Source organism: Ammodytes marinus (genome assembly GCF_949987685.1).
Source record: "Ammodytes marinus genome assembly, chromosome: 13".
Lineage (NCBI taxonomy): Eukaryota > Metazoa > Chordata > Actinopteri > Uranoscopiformes > Ammodytidae > Ammodytes > Ammodytes marinus.
In genome coordinates, this window is record NC_137217.1 from 2,423,925 (window position 1) to 2,441,839 (window position 17,915).

General features: G+C 42.0%; 1 protein-coding gene across 1 annotated transcript; it reads right to left on the reverse strand.

Moving 5' to 3' along the window:
• Positions 1-4,730: 4,730 nt before the first annotated feature.
• LOC307259093 (cilia- and flagella-associated protein 144-like) lies at positions 4,731-5,120 on the reverse strand (the record flags this gene model as incomplete). Its single annotated transcript, XM_080038828.1, has 1 exon — positions 4,731-5,120. The coding sequence occupies one exon, from the start codon at positions 5,118-5,120 to the stop codon at positions 4,731-4,733; it is 390 nt and encodes a 129-aa protein (XP_079894954.1).
• Positions 5,121-17,915: the final 12,795 nt, after the last annotated feature.

Genomic DNA, 17,915 nt, shown 5'->3' on the forward strand with positions numbered 1-17,915 from the left:
CACCAAAAGCGTTTTAAAAAGGCGAAGCGCCTGTCTGCAATGCATTCTCTATATGCATTCTCTAAGCCGCCCGGGGCGGTTAAAAGCTCCACGCGCCTCTAGCCGCGCGCCCCAAGTTGAAAAAAGTTGAACTTTTGAAGAAAACCGCTCCACGTCATCGGCGCTTTTTTCAAACGACCAATCAAAATCGAGGAGGAGGTGAGACTAAAAGTATCAACAGAACACAAACTGAAACATGTCGGACGAGAGTCTTATCACAGCTGTCAGTGAGTGTCCGGTCCTGTACGACCTCACTTTGAAGTCGTATCATGACCAGACAAAACGCAACCAGGCCTGGCGGGACATTTCAGCTGTGCTGGGCGTTACAGGTGAGAATTATTCATTAATTATTTATATTATTATCATGTTTATTAATGATATTATCGCATTTAACTATTAGCCGTTAGGTACAAACTGCAACCCGTTTACTTGCTCTTGTGTTTACAAACACCGGTAGTCAAGTAAGCTAACTAAAATTTCAGTTAGCATTAACGTTACTGATAGGTAGGCTTGATATTAACCTTGTAGGTTGTGTGAATGCTCTGTTCGGATGGAGGAATTCTGGCTATAACCTGCGACATCGCCGGCCAGAGAGCATCTCCACCCACAAGGCCCGCTACCACAACAGCTTTTACCCTGCTGCTGTGAGACTGGTAGCACAGGATATTAAGATGGGAGGGAAGTACTTCACCCCACACCTCAGTCTAAATGGACAGTAGTCAACCTCATAATATATGTGTGCATTATTAACCATAAAATAATGCAATTATATAACATAATGTGAGCATTTTGAGTGCAATAACCTTGTGTGTCTCTTTTCATCTCAGTGTTCAGTGCTCTACACCTTGTAGTACAATTTAAATTTAAGTGTGCAATATTAACCTTAAACATTTCAATAATATAATGTCAACATTTCAAGTGCAATAATAACTTCATGTGTGTATACAATCAGTGTAGTCTACTGTTTTACAGTGCAGTAAAAGTGTGCAATATTAATATTAACCTTAAATGCAATCAGGGAAAAATGTGTCTCATCTTATTGTACAGTGCTCCCCTTTGTTATTTATTTGTTATTTATTTTTATTCTATTGTATTATATCTTGTTTTAAGATAGAATAGCCTCTGTACAGGGTACTTAGCTGTTACTTATTCTTATTTTCTACTTTCCTACGATTCTTCTTATTTTCATTTTTTTTGAATTTTCCTGTTATAATGCTATTTATACATTGTTTGTATTGAAGCTGACTCAGGGAGATTCGCACAAGAATCCCAATGCACTTGTACTTGTACCTATGCAAATGGCAATAAATATATTCTCATTCTCTTCTCGAATTGCTAATTGTAGAGACATAATCTTGTATCAACAGCTGAAGTGTCCCGTAAGAAGTGGAAGTACTTGTGGGATAAATACTTGAAGGAGAGGAGGGCAGAGAGGGACAGAAAGAGAAGTGGGGCCGGTGCCACCTCTTTTAAGAGGTGGAAGTACATGGCCATTATGAGCTTCCTCGAGCGCCATGTGAAAGAGAGGGTGACGACCAGTAATATGGTTTCAGAGGAGCAGGGAGATTATAGCCAGGAAATAGCACCGGACATCTTGGCCCTCCTAGCGCCCATGATGTCCCCCCAACGAGAGGTAGGCTACTGGTAGGCCTATAACAAAAGCTAGTAGCCTAAAACATATGCTAAAAACATACCCTAACATACTAGTGTCTTGGCTGTGAATAAGACTGAGCTTGTGCTAAAGAAATGACGATATGATGATGTAATTACCCTATTGGGTTGGGTGGTCCTCCCTTAAAGAGAGACGTGACGCACATTGGCACATTTTTATTTACAAAGCCTTGACTGGGAAGCTTCCTCGTTATTTAACAGAAATGCTGCAAATTTCAGATGGGCTTTATCAGACCCGCTCCACTGACATGCTTATGCTTTATGTCCCACAAGCCCGGTCTGAGCTGGGAAAGACAGCTTTTAGCTTCAGTGCCCCTGACTCCTGGAACAACTTACAGCAACAAATTCAACTAAATAACTTCATATCCTTTAACCAATTTAAACAAACTATCTTAAATCTGCCTAATTCTACCTGTAACTGTTTTAATTAGGCTATATTGTACTTTCACCCATTTAATTTTAATTGCTGCCACTCTTCACCACTGTAAATGTTTCAATTGTTTTTCTCTTCACCTGTTGTGTATTTGATGTATTTGCATTGAATATTGTTTATGTATTATTGTTTTTCCTTTGAATTTGTTTGATCTCGACATCATTGTAAATGAGGGTCACCCCTCAATTGGTCTCTCGAGAATAAATAAAAGTTAAATGAAATTAAAATTTCTAAACAGACACATCATATAAGATTCCTTTTATTTAACCTTTATTTTTTTCAGGGAAGGCAATTGAGAGCAAGACCTCTTTTTCAATTCATGTATTTTTAAATTAGAAGATGAGGCATGCATGTGTAACACATCTAAGTAAAGTCTTCCTGTTCAAGATTGAAAAACAAGACTCGTTTCTGTATACAAATCTACTTTTCCCTTAAGGTTTTTGTTAGGTGAAGCCAGATGCAGAGATATTTATAAGAATTCACCATTTTAATTTGCACATTTTAAACAAACAAATGTATGCTTTCTTTCACAGGTGGTGGCTGAAAGTGAAGAGGAGATATCTCCTCCCTCTCCCAGCCTCTCACAGTCCGCTGCAGACACCTCTCCTCCATCTCCTCCCACTACCTCTACAGTGGCTCTGGTCACACCGCTGCTTCCTGCACCTCCACCACCACGGAGGAGACTGCTGGAGCAGCCGCTGTCTGCGTTCCAAAAAAGCATCATGACGTCTATTCGAAAGGAGACCTCATCCTCGGCTGTTGACGAGGATGAGCATTTTATGCTCAGCCTCGTCCCATCGTTGAGGAGGCTGTCGCACCAGAAAAAGGCACAGGCGCGCATGAGGATGCAGCAGGTCCTGTATGATGTGGAGTTTGGAGAGTAATTAATTTGGAATCATTTTCTATTTAGAGTTAGTTTAAGCTTTAAGATTTTTTTAAATGTGTACATAATAAGATAAGAGTGAAGTTGCAAAGATTCAACAGCCTCTCCATTCAGGTGTTGTGCTGATACAAATAGGCCTAATAGGTTGGCAAAGCTAGGCTACCCAGAAATGTTTTGCCCTTGCAAGATCTTTGCGCTTGCTTTATGCCACAGTTACTGTATGTAAGGTTTAGACACATCAATGTTGTATGGGGGGTTTACCATGATAGCACTGCTAAGCTTTCCACATCAGTATAACAACCATCTGCCACCTTCTATGAAAAGCAGAAATATTTAATTTTCAAATTTTCTTAGGATATAATAAATAATTATGATGACAGTATCTCTCAATTAAAAATCCACTTCTGCTGTCAGAAACACTGATATTAAGGAACGTTCCAGACAAAACTAATACAATTGCAAGAGGGAAAAATCTAATTTATGTAAAAGATAAAAAAAATAAAACCTGTAGAACGCAATATGCAATCGACTTTGATTGTTCCTGTGAGAGATTTAATTCTTGCTGTTTTGTTTCCAAATGTTTGATGAATAAAAACAAAACGTTTTTATAAACATCACCCTTAAGTTTATTTTTTTTAATTCGCCCCTTGCATCAACCTTAAAACATTTACAGTAGGCTGCCTGAGCCGATAGAAGAGAAGGCTTTGGGGGAGCGCTTGCTGAGGGGAAGAGACAGTTGACCCAGATGTTGCAGCAGCAGCATCGTTGGAGGCGGAAGCAGCACTAGGCTTGTTTACAGGCTTAAATACGATAAAAAGTTGTGTAAGTCGGTTTGGATAAAGTAGGAAGTGAATAAGCTATTACGCACAGCATTTACTATCCGAAAGAACAAGTTAACGTGTGAAAAAAGTCGCCGAGTAGCCTACTAACTGCCTTTGCAAAGGAGAGACTGCGCTCTGTGGACGTGATTGACGGTTGACCATCCAATCAGAAGCTACGAATGGTAATGGTATATTACACATTTTTTAATTGTCTGAAAAAATTTAAATACATTTCCCTAGCCCTGGCAAGCGCCGGAATCGAGTGCAGAGTGGAGTACCGGCAGCGTATGCGCCGATGTTACTAAATGTTGAAATAGTGGTGATATTTCTCCATTCATTGATAAAATAACAGGGGATGAGTAGGGGGGATGGCTGATTTAGAAAGGGGATGATTTTGCGATCTTTATTTCCAAGGGGGGATGCCATCTCCCCCCCCCCCCCCCCAACTCGAGTAGAGGGTTTAATAATGCTGTTAAAACGGCCTATTTAACATGGGGGTCAATGAGAAATTGCTCTATTACAAAGCATGCCCCTAGTGGCCACTCGGCAAACTGCATTTTGTGTAACTTCCGCATTGGATGCTGTTAGAATTAAAAGGTGCTGTAAGCGGAATGGCTCTTTTAGCTAACTTCCTGTCAGTTACTGCAGTTAGCGGTCCCCTCGCTCGTCCCTACGTCACCACATTAAATCACTGCGGTCTTCAAGCAGCGATGTCAATGTGGTTTATCCGCATGGAATTTTCGCATCAATCTGGTTTCAAAGTCTTCCATTTTGATTATGTACCGTATCTTTCACATATGATAGGGCAACCACATTAAAATTAAATAAATGGATAAGACAGATTTTGTTTTGCTTTTTTTATACATATCCTTTGTATTGCGGTCTAACTGGAGGAACGCAGAGCAAGTTCGTTGTGTATTGTGACATCCGTGCTGAACCGGTAGAAGTTGAATCTATCGTCGTTGCGGCTTGATGGGATCAGTGAAGTGGACACCCATCCTATCTCCTGACTCTCTGTCTGTGGCGTGGCATATTTCTTGGTGGGTTCCTGGCGGGCCTTATGGAAAGCATTAATGAAGTCTGAGTTGTCTGCAATCACTTCCTTAGGTTTCTTAGACATGGGTTTGTCCGGCAGCACATGTAACGCCCTGTGTGGATTGATGCTGAACTCTGTGTGCAGTCTCTGATGTCTCTGCTCTTTCTGGATCGTCTCAACGTGAATTGCCATTTGATGAACCAAATCCGGTTTAGCTCTTTCCGGTTTAGCCGTCATGTTTACACAGCAAAGCAGCAACAAAAAACCAGCAGCAGTGAAACAGACAGCTTGCAAACAATATGAAGAGGCTCTCGCTTTTTCAGGTCTGTATACAAGTTTCAAATCACAAGATCAAAGGCTGCTAGTGACACATTCCATATGACATCACTTGCCTTCTATGTCTGTGAAAACATTTTCAAGGAATAATTTGCATTCCTTTATTAGGCTCCGCCCCTCTTGGTTACTCTTGCAACGCAGTTGAAGCTTTGTGAAAGTGGTAAAACAAATTTGAATACAATGTTTGTATTAAAACTTCACAAAATGACAACCAATGTTATAAACAGTGGAGGAAATAAGTGTTTGATCCCTCACCGATTCTGTAAGTTTGCCCACTTAAAAATTATTGAGCGGTCTAATTTTATAGCTAGGTTTATTTTAACAGTGATAGACAGAATTCCAATAAGAAAATCCAGAAAATCACATTAAAAAATATATAAATTATTTTGCATTTCATTGAGTGAAGAAGAAAACCATTGGTAACACACTATGCCGTATTGGATTGAAATCCTGTAGTGCCCGTAAGGTCCCCCTGCTCAAGAAGGGACATGTACAGAACCGTCTGAAGTTTGCCATTGAGCACCTGAACGACTCAGAGAATGTTTTGGTGAAGGTGATGTGGTCAGATTAAACAAAATCAAGTTCTTTGGTATCATAGTGACTCGCCATGCTTGGAGGAAGAGGAATTCTGACTATGACCCTAAGAACACCACCGCCACAGCATTATGCTTTGGGGGTGTACTGCTAAGGGGACAGTTGTTAAACGAGACGGTCCCCGCAGGTCTCCGTTTACGAGCATTTCCGGTTTGCGTAACAAGCCGTTACCTTGCATGACGTCTCACCGCTCCTGTGCTGCCTAGCAACCCTGGTTGCTGCCAACGGAAACAGCCTTGTCAACGGAGGGAAAAAGAAAAATAAGTTGCCTACCAGACGAAAAGAAAAAAAAGTACAAGAAAAAAAGAAAGGAAGATACAAGTTAAGAAGATGGAGCAACACGTTGCTGTTTTGTTATTTTTTATTTTATTTTATGCCATCTCTGAAAAAAACGCAATGAATCTTGGGATATGTTGGGCCGCGAAGGATCCATCTGTTGCAGCCTTCAAAACCGTGAAACGAAGGCTGCATTTCTCGGCCGCATATGAAGGCAAGGCAAGTTTATTTTTAGAGCACATTTCGGGCACAAGGCCATTCAAGGTGCTTTACATAAGCAATAACAAAATACATCAAGTAAGAACAAAATACATCAAGCAAAGAGCACACATTCAAAAAAAGAATTTAAGCAAGAACAAAATACATCAAGTATAGAGCACACATTCCAAAAAATAAAATAAATAAATTCAAAATTAATTCAAAATTAGAAATGAAAATTTCAGGTTAAAACGGAAGAACGGTCTCCAGACCTGATTTAAAAGAGCCGAGTGTTGAAGCGGACCTCAAGTCCCCTGGACGTTTATTCCAGAGCTTGGGTGCATTAAAACTAAAGGCTGCCTCTCCCCGTCTGGTCCTTACTCTAGCTTGGTGTGTGCTTTCTAACATAACAGATTTAAGCTGTGCGCTGACTTTTGATTGTTCATCCCTGGCACCAAAGACAATTACTTCAGTTTCGTCGCTGTTTAATTGAAGAAAGTTTTGGCACATCCAGTCATTGATTTGTTCAATGCATTTACTTAGTGCTTGAATCGGACTATAGTCTCCTGGTGATATGGTTATGTAAATTTGTGTGTCGTCTGCATAATTATGGTAGCATAATTTGTTTTTGTTCATAATCTGAGCTAGCGGTAGCATGTATATGTTAAACAGAAGAGGCCCAAGAATGGAACCTTGGGGGACCCCGCATGTAATATTTGTTCGCTCGGATGTGAAATTGCCTATTGACACATAGTAGTCTCTTTCCTTTAAGTATGATTCAAACTAGTTTAGCACAGTTCCAGAGAGTCCAACCCAGTTTGCTAGTCGATCTAGTAATATGCTGTGGTCAACTGTGTCGAACGCAGCACTGAGATCCAATAAAACTAATACAGAGCTTTTGCCACCGTCTGTGTTTAAGTGGATGTCATTGAGGACCTTAACCAGAGCAGTCTCAGTGCTGTGGTGTTGTCGAAAACCTGACTGAAAGACATCAAAGCAGTTATTCATTGCGAAGTAGTTATTTAGCTGATGATGAACAGCTTTTTCAATGATCTTGCTTAAAAATGGTAGGTTGGATATCGGCCTATAATTGTTCATGAGTGATGTATCTAGATTTTTCTTTTTTAGGAGTGGCTTGATGACAGCTGTTTTCAGGGCCTGTGGGAATACACCAGTGCGAAGGGACATATTGACAATTTCTAGGACATCTGAGGCCATACAGCTAAAAACAGTTTTAAAGAAGCCTGTGGGCAGAATGTCAAGGCAACAGGAGGAGGAGTTCAGGTGTTGTATAATGTCATCCAGGTTTTTCTTGTTTATCAGAAAAAACTCTGTCATGGCATCTGAATTCGTTTTAAATGGGTACAGAGATAAAACATATCTTGAACCTGGTATTGATGCAGTGACAGCTTGTCTTATTTTATGAATTTTCTCAGTAAAGGAGGCAAATTCATTGCAGGCCCTCGTGGAAAGATGCTCAGACGCTACTGACACAGGAGGGTTTGTTAGCCTGTCAACAGCAGCAAACAGGGCATGTGCATTGTTGCTGTTTTTGGTGATGATGTCAGAGATGAAAGACTGTCTTGCATTTCTTAGTTCTAGGTTAAACGTGCGTAGTTTCTCTTTGAAGATGTTATAGTGAACATTTAGATTAGTTTTTTGCCACCTGCGTTCTGCTTTACGGCACTCTCTTTTTTCAATTCTGACCTGAGGGGTATTTCTCCAGGGGGACCTTTTTTTACCAGAGATGATTTTCACCTTGGTGGGTGCAATAGCATCGATAACATTTGTAATTGTTTAGTTGAAGTTACATACGCTCATTAACTGAGATACAGAGGAGGAGCGGGGACAGAGAAAATGCCTGGATAAATTGTTCACTCGTGTTTTCAGTAATATACCGTTTTTTGATAACCTTTGTTTTTGCAGTTGTGTGCAAAGATATTGTACTCCCAAAAAACAAACATGAATGGTCGGAGAGACCCACACTAAAATACACTAAAAGGTTTGAAATGTCCAGGCCCTTTGAAATTATTAAGTCCAGGGTGTGACCTTTGTTATGTGTAGGCTGGTTTACGTGTTGAGAGAGTCCAACATTTTCTAGTACATAGCATAGTTCTTTAGCACTTCTGTCCTCGGGTTTGTCCACATGTATATTAAAATCCCCAACAATCAATAAACAGTCAAACTCCATACAGATTACAGACAGTAGTCCAGTAAGGTCATCAAAAAAGTTTGCACGGTATTTAGGTGGCCTGTAGATATTAATAAAAATATATATATGTAGTTGGGGGGGAGGGAGGGGTGACTCGATAAGAACAGCTGAGCTGTTGTCTGGGTCCAACCAAGTTTCAGTTAAAAACATAAAATCAAGATTGTGCTTGGTAATAAAATCATTAATTAAAATTTTTTACCTGACAAAGATCTGATGTTTAACAAGGCCAAACTTAGTGTGTTTGAGTGTGAAGCATTGTCAGCCCTATTTACTACAGCAGACTGTGGCTGAAGGGGAATGGATACCAAGTTTGCAGTATTAAAGTGACAAGTGTTTCTTGTACGTATTGTCGGGTTAGTCACATAAACAGCAACAGTATGGGGAGGTGAAGTAGCCAGTAATCTACATGGTGATGCCGGAGGTGGACAGTAGCTGGGGGAGCTAGTCACACAAACCGCAGTATGGGTCACTGGCGATGAAGGATTGAAACCCAGTCCATGTTTTCTGTCCTGCCTGGTGAGCTGCTGCTTGACAGAAGCGGTGAATGGTTCAATAGCGGGTGAGTCCTGATGACGTGGCAGAGGCAACCGGACGAATGGGAAGGAGATGCTGATGTTGTATCCTTTGCCCTCAGCCGTCTCAGTGGACAAGACGGATGGGATGAAGCCGGCAGCCTTAAAATCCACTCCGCGCAGGTTGTAATCCACTCCATGAAATCCATCCAGCCGGGACTGCGGGGATCTCGCGATGTTGTGTCCTTTGCCCTCAGCCGTCTCAGTGGACAAGACGGATGGGATGGAGCCGGCAGGCTGACCAAAAATAAAGTTTCTCCCTGAGCCTCTGTGGATATATCGAGGTCTACGCAATAGTCCTAGCTGCTTTATGGTGGAAATACAGGACGGGATTGAGCGATTGGTGTACTTCAGCAGCTGTGAGGCGAAGTAGGTCAACATCGAACCAGCCAGAGTGATGTTAGCCTGTTAGCTTGTCAGCAGACAGAAGCATGAAGTGCTCTAAAATCTTCTGGTAGATGGCTGTGGTGACTTTGGACTTGATAACACATTGAACCAACAGCAGAAGATGAAATGGCACCCCAAATCATCACTGATCCAAATGAATGTTCCGTTTCATTTGGAAATCAAGGTCCCACAGTCTAGAGGTAGAGTGGAGGGGCACAAAATCCAAGGGGCTTGAAGACCACTGATGATTTGGGGCACCATGTCATCTGCTGGTATTGGCCCACTGTGTTCTATCAAGTCCAAAGTCACCACAGTCGTCTACCAGGAGATTTTAGAGCACTTCATGCTTCTCTCTACTGACAGGCTTTATGGAGATGCTGATTAACTTTTTCCAGCAAGACTGGACACCTGCCCACAGTGCCAGAAACCACTAGTAACTGGTTGACTGACCATGGTATTACTGTGATGGATTGGCCAGACAACTCTCCTGACCTGAACTCCATTGAGAATCTATGGGCTATTGTCAAAAGGAAGATGAGACACATTTTTTTTTTGCTATCTGATCATTTATCTAACACAATGTTCCATTGTCAACTCTGTGGTCATGGCTGTGACACTAAATTTGCATTTATGAGGCATATGAAAATTCACAGGAGTGTCCCTTATGCTGGGTTTACACTAGAGGACTTTTAAAAGACTTTGAAAAGACTGAAGACTGAAACCCTATTACATCTGAAGACAATCAACTCACACCTGAAGACAACTAGTCATTAGTTTTCAGTCAAAGACTGAGATTTTGAAAAGACAGGGGGTCTCATATTGCAAGACTACAACTAGATTTCTTTTGATATTAATATTATTTAGGCAAACGCGATTGTGATTATTCCGAGCGGGGGACTTCCTTTAGTTATTTGACCAGCTTTATTTGCTGATCTCATCCCCCAATAACTTTAACTCCTAACCCTGTATTTGACGGTAGAGTGTTCAGGTTGCGCGGCTGTCAGCCTGGTTCTCCCGCTGAGGCTTCAAGGAAAAAGTGTCCGAAATAAGTGCCTCACCAGGCGGACAAAGGTCGCGACTAATGCCACTCCTCCTGTGTCGTGCTTGGTGCATGCGAGAGTGTGACAGTGTTTACGTCATCTCGCTTGAGCCAACCCCCTAAGACTAGCGATAATATCAAACCTGTTTGATAATGTCGGAACGTTAAGACGGGAAGAAGACTGGCTGAAATCGGTCTCAGAAGACCACCATACACCAAACGACTGAGATTACGTGCGTACGCAACAACTCCAGCATGACTCCCGTTATTTCAGTCCGACATTGGAAGATTGTCTGCGTGAAAAGTCGTGTAAGCCCAGCATAACTTGTCCTTCAGATGTGCCCTACCTAATTGTAATCGTACATTCAGAAACATAACAGTTTTCAAAACCCATGATGTATATAGGGATCACCCAGGTAAAGATAAGAGGCCATCTAGTCATTTGTTTGGCCATGAAACTAGCATAGCATGTCATGTGGATTTCTGCACCGTCAAGTGTAACCGCATTTCGAATGTATCCTCTCATTTGAAGAGTCATATTAGAGAGGGTAGGTCAGTTTCATGTCCATCTACAAACTGTGATAAAATATTCACTTTTGTGTCTACATTTGTCACATTTGTCAAGAAATCACACAAAAAGTGCAGTGAGAGGTCTCTCTTTAGAATTTGGAGCAAATATTCAGGAAGAGTGTGTCACTGAGCAGGCTGAAGGCTTGGATGAGCAGACAGAAGTCACAGGTATGCAGGCAAACATGTTGGCTGGTAATAATAATCTTGATACAGAGGGGGAGCATTCAGAGGTTTTTCCTGAACATGTAGATGAGTCCCTTTTCAGTTTGGCATTGTTTTATCTTAAACTGCAGGCAAAGCTGTTATTACCAGCTTCAGTTATACAGTCCATCATTGAGGATTTCCATGGGATACATGATATCAGCCAGTCTAATGTTTTTCATAAGCTTGCAGAGAAGTTGGTTACCCTGGGTATCCCAAAGGGTGATATAAACAACATTTTAGATGTCCTTTAATCAGAAGACCTATTCCAGACATGCAATTCTGGAACATTAAAAACTGACAAAAGAAGAAAAAACAGTTTTTAAAAAACAGTTCAGATACGTTGAACCAGTCCCTCTGTATCTTGGTCAGAATGAGTCAGGAAAAGAATGCTTTGCCCAGTATGCCCGTGAAAGAGACACTCAAGTCACTTTTTCAGTGTGAATCTGTCGGGCAACACCTTCACGTAAGCAGCAGATGCAATACTCAGCTCAACCAAAAGATACACTAGAGCAGGGGTTCTCAAACTCTTGATAGCTGAGGGCCAATTTAGGAACCCAACATTGGACCGAGGGCCGCAGAAGGAAAACAATTGAAAAAACTGGAATCATTTCAATGGCCAGCGTCTTTGCGTCTTTACAGTTTACATGTATTGGTCTGCATCCAATATTGTGTAATTAACACATTTTAATTAATAAATGAAGGGCTAGGTTTCATTTCAACATTGGGGGACACACATTAATAGCGGGGGTCTGGGCGTTGTCCCCCAGAAAAAATTGAGGTTCAAACACTTCATTTTGTGCATTCTGGTTAATTTTTATGTAGTAATTTGTGTCTTCTGTATTTATTTATGGTGGACATGTTAAGGAAAAGACAACTAGCTCCCATTGACGCAAATCTTGGCCAAAAAGAAGCATTAGATTCTTGCTGTTTACTTTACACTGGCAGACATCGCCCCCCACAACAGGTCAAGTGTAGATTCTAATGCAGCTAGCGCTATTATGTAGAGAGCAAGATCTTAAGTACTTTGGCCAAGACAAAGTCTTTAGCTCTCATGTAAAAGATCTAGAAGAAAATGGTGTAACCTTGTCTGATAGAAAGGTGTACAGAGGCACACTGTGTGCCATTGCAGGTGACAACCTTGGATCACACAATATCAGTGGTTTCCTTGAGAATTTTAGCAGGAGTATTCACTTATGCAGATTATGTGATATTGATCGTGCAACATTTGCTACCGACCCCTTGGCAAAGGCCTCATTCAGGACAGTCGAATCATACAATGGCCATGTGCAGCAAAAGGTTGAGACAAACTCGGATTCAGTTGGGGGCATAACATTTCTCATTACAAAGCAGGAGCAGTTCACTTACATCGAACTAAACAGCAGCATTAATCATTTACAGTGATGCCAACAATAAACCGAGTGATGTCAATCCTGGAAGTGAGAAACTAAGTGGGCACGCAGTGCAGAATTGGTGTCTTCTTAGACTTCTGCCAGTCTTGATTGGGGACAAGATTGACTACCCAATGGACAACAATGTTTGGCAACTGGTGCTGCAACTCAGACAAATTGTTGAACTGATCTGTGCTCCAAATATAACCACTGGTCAGATAGCTTACCTGAAAGTTCTGACAGGAGTATTTACCGAATGGAAGCTTTTCCAGAGAGTCCATTGAAGCCGAAGCACCAATATGTATCGCATTACCCAGATCTTACCATTCGTTTCGGGCCTCTCATACACCTATGGACTCTTAGATTTGAGAGTAAGCATACCTATTTTAAACAGTGTGCTCGCAAACTACACAACTTCAAGAACCTGTCTTCAACGCTTGCTGAAAGGCATCAGCTTCTGCAAGCTTACCTGAGTGCTGGTGATGTCCTCCCACAGTGTATAGTTGTTTAAAGAGGTACACATTTCTTTATACATGACTACAACAAGAGGCAGTTGCTCACCTTAGAAGAATCAAGTTGATTCTAACTCAAAACGCTTCTGTGTTCTGCTTTGTCACAGAAAAATGCATATGTGTTTTTCTAGTTGATCAGGGGGTGTATTGCCTTACAACATATGCACACAATGCACAGTATGTTTGCACTGATCACAAAAACTTACTGGACTACTATCCTCTGCCAGAGTATGATATGCAGGGTTTATCAGTGATAACACTTCACCAATCTTTTCCACCCCTATTAGTGGAGGTGCTGGGAAAGTTTTGTATGCACTTCATTTAGCGGAGAATATCTCAACTGTTATAGACTAATATGACCCCAGTGAACAACGTGGGATGTGTGACAAAATCTCTATCCGGGGTGAAAGTCCTGAAAATGACCACAACAGGTTACACTAGTATCACACTACGTGGTGAATGGGACTTTTTTCTCCTTTAAAGCCACTACGAGTAAATCGGCACGTTGGCGACACCTTTGAACAAAAGCGGTAGTATTTTTACGACGCCAGCTGTCGTGAAGCTGTTTTCTAGCTCGTGCAGGGCCTCAAGATTCAAATAATCAGGAAGCAATATAGTGCGTGTCCGTGTGTTGAAAGTGTGAGGGCACCGGACTCTTTTCGGCTCGGTGAGAGTGGTTAGTGACACAGCATCAACTACACCTGATTGCAATGAGTTGATCCATTGTCACCTCTCACAGAGCTGAACGAGTATGTGTCCCCACACAAAGCGAATGAACGAGAGACGGCAGTTAGTTATGGATCACGATGAGGTAATGTGTTTATGTTGTTGTAAATAATGACTATTTCAGATGAATAATGGTCATCTGATGATGCTGGTGAGGCAAAGTAAACTTTGTTTTAGTAGGCTACCGCTCATTCATTTAGCAGGCATGCAAACTCATAAGCCATGAAAAAGGTGAGAAGTCCGAAAACAAACACCGGTAGGGGGGTCTGGATGTTAATCTGCAGTGACAATCCGCCAACCGCGGCCGTTAACCAGCATGCGCATAAATCAATGCAAATGGCTGTAAAACAACGGTTGGCAAACTCTGTGAATGTATTTAAAAAGTGATTCACATAAACCGAGTAGGCACTAGGGTTGCCACCTTGGATTTAGGAAAAAAAGGGACACTTGATGTTTGGGGCGGAGGGCTCGGCCATTATTAGGCTACCAGTTCAGACTGACCAGTGTAATGACCTATAATAACCATAAACACCTACAGTGCTTTTTACAGTAGGATATATAAGGAGACTGAGGTGGGAACCCTGTACCTTGTAGGGGGGTCCGGGGGAATGCTCCCCCGGAAGAAAAAAATGCAACCTTTTAAAGTAAAATTCATCAATCTGGTGTACTTTGAGAAGAAAATTGCTGGGCCCATTATCTCATAATCCGTATATGAACCAAATGGTTTCCACAATCTTTTTTTCTATTTTCGCAGGGAGCATGCACAAGCATTATTTATTAAAAAAAGAAAAAAAAAAAAAAAAAAAAAAAAGTGGGGGCCCCACACTGGGTCTTGAAACGGGCCCCGAGATCGTTGAGACCGCCCCTGCCCGCTGCACTTTCTCTCTGCCCGGCCCCGCTCGCCCCTCCATTGAGAATGCATTAGTTGGCGCAACAAACGCCTCGGCCCGTGTGAAACGGCCTTAACTAGGCTACTGAACGAAGGAAACAGCTGGTGAAAAAAAGAGAACAATTCTGGGAAAAACGGGACGGGTGGCAACACTAGTAGGCACATTAACACGGTAAAATAATAATACTGCGGCTGCTTGAACGCTCCGATGACTCGGAGAGAATTTTTTTTTAACTTCCCTACAGACGCTCTGACTGACTGATGTCACCGCCCCTCAATGACAAACACTGTTCCTGATTGGCCAAATGACCGTCAAAGCTCATATGATAGGAGTTAACATCCGTCAATCATAGTTTGTCACTATGGTCACTCCATGTCCATGCTCCGCTCCACACACACACAGTGCTGGCCATCAGACCCCCCCCCCCCCTCCCCTCCAAAAAATATTTTCTCAACGGATCTCCACGAATCACATAGATGGCCAATTTCGATTCCAAAACGGCGAATTTCGCCGAAAGGTGACGAGTTTGCATGCCTGATTTAGGAGTAAACACTGCAGTCTAGGTTCGCTCCGTGAAATTGTGTATACGTTGCTTGGCAACGCCCTCCCGCCCGCCTATCACTCTCCCTTTTACCTTTTCTTCAGTGCATTTTCTTTTTTTTCTTTGATGGTTCAGCCCCGTTATCAGTCATTATGACGACAAATAGCCTAACTGTCTCAAACAAGGTTTCAGCTCCCCTTCTAGGGTGACCAGATCGCATTTCCATTACTTTTCACACGTCCCGCAAATTGAGACGTTGTCCCGCATTGTTATTAAAAGTGAGCCCCCCTTTTTAAATGCGTGTTTTATAATCTGGCATTTATCCGATAGCTGTGAGGAGACAGCAGTCTCCGTTTGTCTGTGTGTGTGGTTGTCTGTGTGTGTGTGTATCGGGCTGCTGGGCTCAGTGGCTCTGTGAAGGTGCTGCCTGCAGTGCTTCAGCGTTTACTTTCCTGTTACTTCAAAATAAAAGCCAACTCACGTTTGTCAAGTGAAATGCTAATGTGAAGCCAGTGAAATGCTTTTAATGTGAAGCCGCAGCCTTAATGCTCTATTTGTTTAACAGTAGCTAACTTAACTGCTGCGCGCTGATCTAAAGATAGTGTTTTTTTAATATAGAAAGCCGTGTCTCTGGCATTACCGGTGGTGACACGAGTTTATTTTGCTAAAAAAACGGCACTTTGTCTCGCATTGTCCCGCACAAACGTAGTCTTTGTCCCACATCTGGTGAATTGGGATCTGGTCTCCCTATCCCCTTCCCTCACTTGGAGTGATAGGCTTCTCAAATCGCGTTCCTGCGCCATACTGAAATCTGCGACCAATACGGATATGTGACCATAGAGCATGCACGAGCGAACCGAAAATCGGACTGGGTATACGACCAGATCAAATGCAGTAATAAAAACTATATAAAAACGTCTTTCTTTGCACTGATGGTCTCGTTTGCTGTTAAAGGTAATTTATGATTATCAGAGGAAACATGAGGCTGTTTAAAAGATATTTAAATGTTACTCGTAGCCGCTTTAAGGTGCGAACACACTTCTCGCGTTACCCGCGTAAGATTTACGTGCGTAACGCAGCTAAAATGTTGCTTGATCATCTTGTGTCAAAAATGGTTATACGCGCGTAACGTGCGTAGTCTCCCTCCCGATTATTTTATTTTCTGCGATCAGACCCGACCCGACACAACAGTGTGCATGTCCGCACAAAAACAACAACAACAACACGGCCAACAACTGTGCTTAAAGACAAACTGAACAGCTAAATAGCCTAGAATTAAAACAGCATTGCATATTCATGGCAGCTACATAACAAACACAGTTGCAGCAGCATCGGTGCACGGCGGCACAACATAAAGCCAAGTAGCCAACATTACCCTACCTGGCTGTGACAGGGGACCGTGGCTGGCATAGATCAACGCCGCCCGCACACAACCGGGTGAGTTACAGTCATATGAAAAAGTTTGGGAACCCCTCTCAGCCGGCATTATAATTGACTCTGCTTTCACAAAAAAAATATAAAAGTGGTATGTCTTTAATTTACCAGGAACAGCTAAGTACTGGGATGTTTTCCAAACAAAGATTTTTTGAAAAGCAGTATTTGGTTGTATGAAATAAAATAAAATGTGAAAAACTGGCTGTGCAAAAATGTGGGTACCCTTGTGGTTTTGTTGATTTTAATGCCTGTAACAGCATGTAAAACTGATGACTTTAAACACAAAGTTGGTTGGATTATGTTGTTAAGCCTTGAACCTCAGAAATGTCTGTTTAATCATGAGAAAATGTGTTTTAGGTGCCTAAATGCAAGTTGCACTTCTCTTTGACTCTCTGCTGAAGTGAGACAGAATGGGATCATCAAAACAGCTCCCAAAAGATCTGAAAAACAAAGATTGTTCATTGTCATGGTTTAGGGGAAGGCTACAAGAAGCTTTCCCAAAGGTTTCAATTGTCAATTTCGACTGTAGGGAACGTTGTCAGGAAATGGAAGGACACATGCGCAGTGGCAGTTAAGCCCAGGCATGGCAGACCAAGAAAAAAACAGGAGCGGCATAGGTGGAGGATTGTGAGAATGGTTGCACACACCCCACAGATCACATCCAAAGACCTGCAAGAACATCTGGCTGCAGATTGTGTATCTGTACATCGTTCAACAATTCAGCGCAATTTGCACCAAAACATCTGCTTTTTATAAAGACCAAATAATTTAATTTTTGTCTCATCAGTCCAAAGCATTTTCTTCCAATATGAATCTGGCTTGTCTAAATGACCTTTTGCATACTCCATGCAACTGTATCTGTGGCGTGGGCGCAGAAAGGGCTTCCTTCTCATCACCTGGCCATACAGATGTTTTGGTGCAAATTGCACTGATTTGTTGAACCATGTACAAATACACAATCTGCAGCCAGATGTTCTTGCAGGTCTTTGGAGGTGATCTTTCGGTTGTGTGCAACCATTCTCACAATCCGCCGCATATGCCGCTCTTGTACTTTTCTTGGTCTGCTAGACCTGGGTTTAACTGCAACTGTGCCTGTGTCCTTCCATTCCCTGACAACGTTCCTTACAGTAGAAATTGACAATTGAAACCTTTG